This window comes from Lipotes vexillifer, unplaced genomic scaffold (genome assembly GCF_000442215.2).
Source record: "Lipotes vexillifer unplaced genomic scaffold, Lipotes_vexillifer_v1.1 scaffold835, whole genome shotgun sequence".
In the NCBI taxonomy this organism is placed as follows: Eukaryota; Metazoa; Chordata; class Mammalia; order Artiodactyla; family Lipotidae; genus Lipotes; species Lipotes vexillifer.
The window spans coordinates 505954-516333 of NW_006774135.1; the positions used below are offsets into that span (position 1 = coordinate 505954).

The window sequence follows — 10380 nt, forward strand, 5'->3', positions numbered from 1 at the left end:
CTCCGTAGGACTGACTGTATGCGCTAGCACCGAGACCCACTAAGCACCGGGCCGGCTTGCCACGCGCCGGACACGGTCGGCCCGTAGGGCGGTCCGCCCTGCGCTGGATACGGCCGGCCCGTGCTCCGCTGTCCGAGGGGGCCGCTCAGCCCGCGGCGCCGGCGCCTACTCTCGGGCCCGGTCCCCGGACCCCCGACCCCGGGCCCGCCCCGGGCGGGGTCCTCCCCCGCCTATCGGCCGCCTCCCACACTCCTCCTCTCGTAAGCCTCTCCCTCGGTCGGGACGCCGCGCATCAAGTGGCCTAGGCTCCAGTACTGGCATCTCTGCGGCCCCGGGTGCCGGAACTCTGTGGGCGCCCATAGCAACGGGGCCAGTGTCGTTGCCACGCGGAAATGACGAACCCAACGGCGCGCACGCGCCCAGACCCTCAATTTCGTCCCTGACCAACCCCGGTCGGGGTCCTCCCGCCTATCGGCCGCCTCCCACACTCCTCCTCTCGTAAGCCTCTCCCTCGGTCGGGACGCCGCGCATCAAGTGGCCTAGGCTCCAGTACTGGCATCTCTGCGGCCCCGGGTGCCGGAACTCTGTGGGCGCCCATAGCAACGGGGCCAGTGTCGTTGCCACGCGGAAATGACGAACCCAACGGCGCGCACGCGCCCAGACCCTCAATTTCGTCCCTGACCAACCCCGGTCACCTGGCACCTCGCCCCGCCCCCTGACGGCCTACCCGCCCCCCCCACCGAGCCAGCTCCTGCAATCGCTGCAGCGATGCCGTGACGTCACGGTCCTCGCAGCCAATCCTAGGGCCGCGCGGGGGTACGTGGACCTCACGCGCATCCGTCGCCCTGGAGGAAGGGCCGCCGCCGCGCCTGCGCAGTCTCTGCCGCCGGCTCGCGGCGCGTGGACCGTGCTCTGCGCCGCGCGCGTCCGCACGGCTCCGGGTTCCGGCGGCGGCGGCGGCGGCGGCGGCGGCGCCGCGTGGAGCTCGCGAGCCATGTCGTGGCTCTTCGGCATCAAGGGCCCCAGGGGGGAAGGCGCGGGGCCGCAGCTTCCGCTGCCGCCCATGCAGCCCGGGGCCGAGGGCGGCGGGGACCGCGGCGCGGGGGACCGGCCTGCGCCCAAGGACAAATGGAGCAACTTCGACCCGACGGGCCTGGAGCGCGCAGCCAAGGCGGCACGCGAGCTGGAGCACTCGCGTGAGTGCGGGGGTTGGGCGCGGGGAGGGCGGCCGGGCGGCGGGCTCGGGGGCACGGTGGCCCTTAGTGGTCTGAGGGATCGAGCGGCGAGTGGCCGTCGGGGGGAAACCGGTCTCCAGCGGTAAGCCAGCCGGAGCCACCCTGCGTGCAGGTAGGTTCGGGATCCCCTGATCCTCTGGCATCTTCCCAGTTGCTACGCGTCCTTCAAGTGGGGAAACCGGTGCCGAGGGGACTCAGAGGGTACAGGCAGCAGCTGGCAGGGCTGCATCCTGGTCTCCAGTTACCGCCTCTTGCCGTCTCCACGTGGAACGGCCAAGGGTGGCCAGGTAGGGGATCCGTCCGTGGTGGTTGCTTGGCAGTTTTCCGCTTAAGAAGGGAAACGTGTTTGAGGGTCGTTGGTCTTAATGAAAATAAAGTAGATTTGCATTTATCATTGGAAAAGGCTAGCGTTCAGGTAGGCGAGGTCTATAAAGCAACAGATCAAGCAGCCCTGGGCCAGCTGATGACCTTCCTGACCCAGGCCCTCAAGACATCAGCGGTGAGTGTACCTTCACTAAGCCCATGGGTTTTTTCACAACCTTCTTTTTTCCTGTGGCTTTAACAGTTTGTGTCAAGATCAAGATTAAGGGCCTGGAATATAGTACATGTTGAGTAGATAATAGCTCCAAGAATACAGTAGCTCTTAAACTTTTAAGCAGAGGTGCTCTATTCTCAAAGAAGAAGTTATAGAGCAGTCTTGTTGTGAGCAGAGGTGAGCACAGCCTTCCTGTCTGAGGAGGGGGTGGCCTGGCACTTTGTGGTTCAGTCCCCGCCTTCCCGCTGGGGCCACGAGAACATCCTGGGCAAAGGTCTCCAGCCTTTCTGGTACTCAGATCCTGGGAGGGACATTCAAAACATGTGGATATTTGGGCCTGGGCCCAGAACAGCCTGTTTCCTTAGGCCTAGCTGGAACACTCCCCTTTTCAGAGAGCATATTAAGTATATTAGATGTATTAGGTTTGTAAGGTAATTTCAGTTATCACTTGATGATTGAAGAGAGGCTTGCAGAGGAGCTTAAGAGACAATGGTTGGGCTTCAAGAAACCTCAGATGATGACAGACTTCTGACACGAGACCTAATTTCTTAGGTTTGTTGGTGGGGGGTTGGCCCATTCACCGTGCCCAGAATTTCAAGTTTGTCTCCTTTTGGAATGTGAAGGCCGACTCTTGGCCTCTGAAACCCACACAGTTGTACAGGCCGGTGTGAATAGCCTTGGGTGTGTCTGAGGGTAGCAGCGACTTCCCGTCTCCTGCCTGTGAATTGCTCCCAGGTCTCCTGCACTGGCTGCCCCAGAGCTCTTGCCCCAGGACATCCTCCACCTGGGTCCCCAGAGCCTTGGCCTCTGCTCCCCCATTTCCCCACCAAGCAGCATCTCCTGCAGAGTCCCCAGCTACCACCACCTAGAGGCATGATCCACCCCACTGGCCTCCACATCTGGTGATACTGTCTCAAGTGTGGACTCTTTTTCATTTTTGTCCCTGCCATCCTTTCTGCTGGCCGATGGGGGAGGTTTCACGCTGGGCTGTCACCCCTTCTGTCCCCAAACCCTCCTTCCCAGGGTGCCTGAGCCCCTTGTGTCCTTAGCCCCTCTGCAGGCCTCTCGTCTGGAGATGCTCCCAGTTCACAGCCAGAGTGCCTGCCCTGGTTGGCCTGTACCCGCTCTTGTTCACCTCACTGCTCTCTCCACGCAAACCAGAGACGTCCCCAGCTGCTTCTTACAGCCTGACCACCGTCTGTGTCCTTCGGGGCCCAGCCTGATGCTGCCCAGTTCCCCAGGTTTCCCAGGCCCTCCTTGGACGCCAGAGCAGCACATTTGGCCTTGAGCTGTGTGCTCCACGCACGTACAGGGTGCCTGCCTGTGGTGGGTGCAGTTAACGTGGCAGCTCGCACATCTCTTGGTGCAGGACGACTTCGAGGTGACAGTCATCATTGTCAGCACTGAGGTCGTAGCTTGTGATTAGGGGGGCTCGCGGGTGCCTGCACTGAGCGATTCACGTGCTTTCTCCACCTCACTCCACGGGTCGGGGGAGGGAGCTCCCTGCTCCATTGGCAGGCAAGGTGCTTGGAGCAGTCAGCCTACCTGCCAAAGGCCACGGCGTGAGTAAGCAGGCCAGCTGCAGGTCCTCCCCAAACTCTGAAGCCAAACCACAAGCCCCAGCCTACCTCAGCCCTAGAGCTTCCACCACATGCCTAACACATGCTTGGAGCCAGCGAGCCCCAGGGGTTACGCTGTAGTCAGTGACGCAGGTGCTGCAGCTTGGGGTCCTGGGGTCTGCAGCTTACCTTGAAGGCCTCAAAAAATAAGACAGATTGTGGTGGGGGGGGGTAGAAGGGTGGACATGTGGGCAGCAACCTGGGAGCGTGGTAGCATCAGGGAGGTGGGCTCATGGGGTCCCAACCTTCTCTCCGTGCTTTTATGTGTTAGAAAGTTTTTGTAGTGAAGCGTGGCGCGCAGGAGAACTGTGTCATCACGGATCTATTAGAGAGGCCCGACGTGCAGGCATTTTTAGCAAGGAGAGCACCGGGTACCGACATATTTCCACATGTGAATTCCCCTTATGAAGAGAATACACCTGGGAGATGTCAATCACACACACACGTGTTTCTAACGTGTGGCCTGTGAAGAGCTGTCAGCCTGTGTGCATCGGCTTCTTTCTGGGTTTTGGGGTTTTTTTTTAACATTTACTTATTTGGCTGCACCAGGTCTTAGTTGCGGCATGCGAACTCGTAGTTGTGACATGTGGGATCTAGTTCCCTGACCAGGGGTCTAGACTCCTGCACTGGGAGCATGGAGTCTTAGCCACTGGACCACCAAGGAAGTCCCTTCCTTCTGGTTTAATCCTCGTTTGCCCCTTACGTTCTTGCCTGCCTGTGCTCGCCTGTCTGTGAATCAGTAACAGGTATCAGAGGCTCAGGAAAAATGTTCGCACTGGAAAAATAAAGGACGTTCTAGCCACAGGCTTGCTTTTTGTTTAATGGGGAAACGACCACCATGCTGACACTCCTGCTGTCAACAGGCGGGCAGGGGACAGCCTCTCTGATGGAACCCTTTGGAGTGTGACAGTCCCCTGGGGGCAGACCTCGCACACACGCTTTCCGCTGGGGATGGAGCGTACACAGGTGTCCCTTGGAGGGAGGGGTGGCTGAGCAGGTCTGACCAGGGTGGCCACGCGTGTGCTCAGGTCGAGGTGGGCAGCCCCTGAGCAGCCCCTGGCACTCGTGAACACTTGCCCGGTGTCCTGATGCCCACACACCTGCCCCCGCTGCAGGACACGCCAAGGAGGCGCTGAGTCTGGCACAGATGCAGGAACAGACGCTTCAGCTAGAACATCAGGCCAAGCTCAAGGTGAGTGTGGGTGTGGTGCTGGCAGAGGTGGGCTGCAGCCCCGAGGCTGAGGGGCCCCCGGACAGACAGAACATGGGTGGTGGGTGCAGCACCTCCCTCTAGGATTTGCGGGAAGCGGGAATCAAAGACAGGTGTGTGGCCTGAGTTTTGCACAGAACTATCTGGAAGGGCAGATGTGGGTGAGGAGTCTGGTCTCCCCGAGGGGGGACTCCTGCCGTCACTCTGAGCACGTAGTGAGAGAGCGTAGGAAAGGCACAGGCTCTACCCTCCACCACGGGCTGTTGTAAAGCGAATCAGAAAGCAAGCACGTGGCGTAAGCGCAGCGGAAACGGTGTAGGGGGCTGGGGGAATGACAGGCGCCCCAGGAGACCATCTGGCTGCTTTGGGGCCTGGCCGTGTCCGTTTTCCTGGCTTCTCTCTGCCTGTGGGTCTGGGTCCTCCCGGGCCTAGGTGAGGCTACAGCTGAGCACCCACAGGCCTGTGGGGTGCAGACCAGGCTGCATCCCTGCCCAGGGGCTGCACAGGCTGTCCGGCTCCTTTGGAGCCCACGCAGGGGAGGGGCGTCGGCACGGGAGGCCTGGCCGGGCCCTGGGCTCAGGGCAGCTGGTGTGTCGCGCAGGAGTATGAGGCCGCCGTGGAGCAGCTGAAGGGCGAGCAGGTCCGGGTGCAGGCCGAGGAGCGGAGGAAGACCCTGAGTGAGGAGACGCGGCAGCACCAGGCCGTAAGGCGGTGGGGGTGGGGCATGCGGGGCGCTCCTCGGGCCCCGCGCCCGCAGAGTCCCACCCTGGACCGTGGCTTCTGTGCCCGGGCCGTGTGCACACCGCCCTTTCCCTCCCTAGAGGGCCCAGTACCAGGACAAGCTGTCCCGGCAGCGCTATGAGGACCAGCTGAAGCAGCAGGTGAACTCTGCCCGGCCGCCTGTCTTCCTCAAGGGCGTGGGCATCCCTGGGGGCGGGTGGGGGCCAGAGTCTGAGGTCCGCCCGGCAGTAACCACTGCATTGGAGGGGTGGGGATCTGCCTGCACCGCCCCGAGGGTCTCCCGGGTGGGACCCTGAGTGTCTCCCAGGTGGGACCCTGAGTGACGGGTCTGTGGGGGGCATTGAAACGTCGAGCCTGTTGTGGGCATTTTAGTTTTTAAATTAAACAGTCCAGCAAAAAGCCTGTTTTGTGAGGACAGCTGTGGGTCAGGGCTGCTCTGAGGCTGAGCTAGGCTGGCGGCCGCGGCTCCTGCCTCGGGCCGTGCAGCCTGCAGGCCTCAAGGTGACTGTCCCCTGGGGTCGGAGCCCCCGGGGCGACGGGGACATCTCTGAGGCCAGAGCAGCTAACTTGTTGATGTGATGTTGACCGTTTCCTAATCCTGAAGCCCTTCCCTTCCCCTTGTGGCTCCTATCCAGCAACTTCTCAACGAGGAGAACTTACGGAAGCAGGAGGAGTCCGTGCAGAAGCAGGAGGCCCTGCGGCGGGGTAGGGCCCTGGCCTGGCAGCTCACGGGCCGAGGGCCGTGGCCTTGCTTCAGGCCCTGTGCTTCCCAAACAGCATGAAGCCGCGGGCGCGTGGAGACCCTGGGAGAGGGGGTGGGGGTACCCTGCGCTTGCTCTCCATTCTGGGTCGGGGGGCCGCAGGCCTCGGGCTGAGCGCTGCTCCCCGCTCTCCCTGGGCAGCCACCGTGGAGCGGGAGATGGAGCTTCGGCACAAGAACGAGATGCTGCGGGTGGAGGCCGAGGCGCGTGCCCGGGCCAAGGCTGAGCGCGACAATGCTGACATCACCCGCGAGCAGATCCGCCTGAAGGCTGCTGAGCACCGCCAGACCATCCTGGAGTCCATCAGGTGAGGCCGTGCCCAGTGGGCATCCTCTTGCCCCTTCCCCTGAGCAGGCACCCCACTACTCCCCCGGCCGGTCCTTCTGCGGTGGCCTTTGGGGCTGACCTTGGAGCCTGGGCCAGGCGCACGGGCACAGCCCGATTCCTTCCCAGTCATGCCACTGCTTGCCCTGCAGGACGGCTGGCACCGTGTTTGGTGAAGGATTCCATGCCTTTGTGACAGACTGGGACAAAGTGACCGCCACGGTAAACAATGCTGCCGTTGTCCTTGCGGTCTTTGTCATGTGTCGGGGTCTCTGCTGGCCATGAGAGGCGCCTGGCGCTCTGAGCGTTCACAGACCTACGGCTGAGGTGGTCGCTGCCCCCGCGCCCCCCACTGCCACTGGAAAGCCACAAGCGACGCAGCCTTTGGGTTTGGGGCGCTCGGAACAGCTCAGTGTTGGCCCTGGTGGGGCTGGGAGGAGGGTGTGGGAGGGGTGCCAGGCGTCCGTTTCGTCTGTGCACCAGTGCCTGCCCTTTGGAAAGGTACTGGTGGGGCCGGCTGAGACTCAGGGAGCTGGTGGGGGAGCCCCTCTCTTCTGCTGGGGATGGGGTGGGCGCCACCTGCCTCCTCTGCCCTGTTCCAGGTGGCTGGGCTGACGCTGCTGGCCGTTGGCATCTATTCCGCCAAGAACGCCACATCGGCCATAGGGCGCTACATGGAGACCCGGCTGGGGAAGCCGTCCCTGGTGCGGGAGACCTCTCGAATCACGGTGCTGGAGCTACTGAGGCACCCTGTGCAGGTGACCACGGGCCTCCTGGGTCCGGGTGGCCTTACAGCCGAATCACACACGTGACCCCTTTCCCTTTTTACCCAGATACTGCCCTGTTCTCCTGCTCACTGATCTGCATTTGGCTTTTTCTTCTTGATGCTATCCCTCTGGCCCTGTGGCGTCAGCATTGGGGGGACCCTCACGCCAGTCCGCTCCGTCCCTCTGTGGGTCAGTGGGCATGACCGTCCCCTTGGGTGGACTGGAGGTTGTATACAAACTTCTGGGGCTCCAGCAAGCCATCTACCCGTAAGATAAGTTGCTGGAAGCAGCCCTGTGTCGGCTGCCTTCCTTGAGGGGAGCCAGGCTTCCTGCCTGGCATGGGTGCTATGCACCCACGGGCAGTGCTGTGGGCCGTCGCTAGAGGTCAGTGTCGCCGACAGTCTCCCCTGCCGGCCTTCTCCAGGAAAGCTGGTAACGCGTGTTCTGGGGTGGCTGCACCGTGGGTGCCGCTGTGACCCTGATACCCCCCGTGCCCCCACAGGTCAGCAGGCGGCTCCTCAGTAAGCCTCAGGATGCACTGGAGGGCGTCGTCCTCAGCGTAAGTGGGGCTGCCTATCCCTGGGACCTTCCCGCCTGGGCAGGGCTGCTCGACCTTCCTGGAGTCCGGTTTGCTGGCTGAGCCCCAGCCAGGGAGAGGCGGCCTCTCGCACTGACCCAGGCACTCAGGAGGGATGGACTCAGCGGCAGAGCGTCCCCAAACCTCATGTCCCCTGGCAGCCCAGCCTGGAGGCTCGCGTGCGGGACATCGCCATTGCCACGAGGAACACCAGGAAGAACGGGAGCGTGTACCGGAACATCCTGATGTATGGGCCGCCTGGGACGGGCAAGACACTGTTTGCCAAGGTGAGGGCACAGTAGCTGGGGGTTGTGGAGTCTCACCTACTGGGGAGAGGTGCCGAGGGCAGGGGACACATGGGAGGCGGCCCCTGCCCAAGCTCTTCCAGGAAGGGCGTCTCCCCACACGATTGGGGCGGTGGGCTGGAGGGCAGACAGAGCAGGCGTTAAAGTGCCTTTCCCACCCAGAAACTCGCGCTGCACTCAGGCATGGACTACGCCATCATGACGGGTGGGGATGTGGCCCCCATGGGGCGGGACGGCGTGACCGCCATGCACAAGGTCTTCGACTGGGCCAGCACCAGCCGGCGAGGGTGAGCTGGCTGCCTCCTGGGTGGCCCTGGGGCTCCTGCTGGGAAGGGGGGTTGGTGACTTTCCCCACAGCCTGTCCCCAAGGTCCAGGAGCCTCTTGGTCCCAGAGACTTTGTTTTATTTTATTTTTGGCTGCGTTAGGTCTTCGCTGCTGTGCGCGGGCTTTCTCTAGTTGCAGCGAGTGGGGGCTACTCTTCGTTGCGGTGCGCAGGCTTCTCATTGTGGTGGCTTCTCTTGTTGCGGAGCACGGGCTCTAGGCGCGTGGGCTTCAGTAGTTGTGGCATGCAGGCTCAGTAGTTGTGGTGCACGGCCTCAGTAGTTGTGTCTTGTGGGCTGTAGGGTGCAGGCTCAGTAGTTGTGGCTCACGGGCTCAGTAGTGGTGGCTCGCAGGCTCTAGAGCCCAGGCTCAGTAGTTGTGGCGCACGGGCTTAGTTGCTCCGTGGCATGTGGGATCTTTCCTGGACCAGGGCTCGAACCCGTGTCCCCTGCATTGGCAGGCAGATTCCTTTTTTCTTTTTTCCTTTTTCTTTAAATTTTATTTATCTATTTATTTATTTTTGGTTGCATTGGGTTTGTGTTAGGGTTAGGGTTAGGGTTGCTGCGTGCAGGCTTTCTCTAGTTGCAGCGGGCGGGGACTACTCTTCGTTGCGGTGTGTGGGCTTCTCAGTGTGGTGGCTTCTCTTGTTGCGGAGCACAGGCTCTAGGTGCGTGGGCTTCAGTAGTTGTGGCACGTGGGCTCAGTAGTTGTGGCTCATGGGCTCTAGAGCGCAGGCTCAGTGGTTGTGGCGCACGGGCTTAGTTGCTCTGCGGCATGTGGGATCTTCCCGGACCAGGGCCTGAACCCGTGTACCCTGCATTGGCAGGTGGATTCTTAACTACTGCGCCACCAGGGAGGCCCAGTCCCGGAGACTTTAAAACGTTTAAGACCAGGGGTCACCAGCCTATTTTTAGTTACTTTCTCGTGACACTGGTACTTGACACGCCCCCATCTGCAGCCAAGGTCTGGGTCCCGGTGGGGGCAGCGCAAGGTTTGGGGTTCCCGCGGGGCTGTGCCCTGCCTGCCTCACATGGCCCTGCCCTTGCAGCCTCCTGCTCTTTGTGGACGAAGCAGATGCCTTTCTCAGGAAGCGAGCGACTGTGAGTGTCTGGAGGCCGCCCTCTGGCCTGGGGAGCAGGCAGGGCGGGTGGGGAGCTGGCAGGGCAGGCGGCCTGGGCCGCGGCGTCTGCACTTCCTGGGAAGGTCACCGGGAACCTGCTCCTCAGCTGCACTTTCTTCGTCCATTTTGTTTGAAAAGTGGAAGTTCAGCGTCTTTGGAGTCAAGCTTCAGCCTTCGAATTTAGATTCATTTTGTTGTGGACGAGCGGGGGCTGCGCCTTCCCGCGGAGTGTTTCCTTAGCGCCCCCGTGGCTGCTTATAGAACCCCGGTGTGCGGACCTGACGCTGGGCTTTTCTCTTTTCAGGAGAAGATCAGTGAGGACCTCAGGGCCACCCTGAACGCGTTCCTGCACCGGACAGGCCAACACAGCAGCAAGTGAGAGCCCGTGTGTGGGGGCCGTGGCACTGCCTCAGCTCACGCGGCTGCTGCGGGGGGGCCGACTGAGCTGGCTCACTTCTGACCCACGTGGCCGGACGCAGTGGGATGGCCCGTTGGGCGCCATGGGGCGTCTGTGGAGCTGCGGAGACAGTGTGCTGGGGTCTGAGGCAGAGCCGAGGGGCACAGGCTCGTCCATAGGCCACTGCCCTTGGCTCAGGCCCTGGGCATTTCCGGCTGCCCATGAGATGCGTTGTCAGGGGCTCACCCCACAGCTAGGAGACCCAGGTCGCAGGTTGCCCTAGGACTGGGCTGGCCCTTCTGGGCCCCCTGATCCTGCTCCTCCAGGTGGGTGAGGCCCCTCCAGACCCCTGCCTGCTGGTGGCATCTAGCCCTGCCGGTCAGCCACGTGGCTGCCACGCCAGACTCACTAGCCTTGCCCGCTGCAGCTGCTGCCGGTGGAGACCCTACCCCCACTGAGACCCCCCA

The 10380-nt window shown here is 62.2% G+C and overlaps 1 protein-coding gene across 1 annotated transcript in view; it reads left to right on the forward strand.

The window, feature by feature from the left end:
* Window positions 1–872: 872 nt before the first annotated feature.
* The window catches only part of LOC103089666 (ATPase family AAA domain-containing protein 3), an 18213-nt gene continuing 8705 nt past the window's right edge, over window positions 873–10380 (forward strand). Inside the window, exons 1-13 of the mRNA XM_007448924.1 lie at window positions 873–1196; window positions 4505–4581; window positions 5201–5302; window positions 5421–5480; window positions 5976–6045; window positions 6243–6408; window positions 6578–6647; window positions 7028–7183; window positions 7695–7751; window positions 7931–8056; window positions 8237–8361; window positions 9445–9496; window positions 9821–9891. Coding sequence (XP_007448986.1) covers window positions 995–1196; window positions 4505–4581; window positions 5201–5302; window positions 5421–5480; window positions 5976–6045; window positions 6243–6408; window positions 6578–6647; window positions 7028–7183; window positions 7695–7751; window positions 7931–8056; window positions 8237–8361; window positions 9445–9496; window positions 9821–9891 — 1334 coding nt within the window. The 5' untranslated portion in view covers window positions 873–994. The remainder of the gene's footprint in view (window positions 1197–4504; window positions 4582–5200; window positions 5303–5420; window positions 5481–5975; window positions 6046–6242; window positions 6409–6577; window positions 6648–7027; window positions 7184–7694; window positions 7752–7930; window positions 8057–8236; window positions 8362–9444; window positions 9497–9820; window positions 9892–10380) is intronic.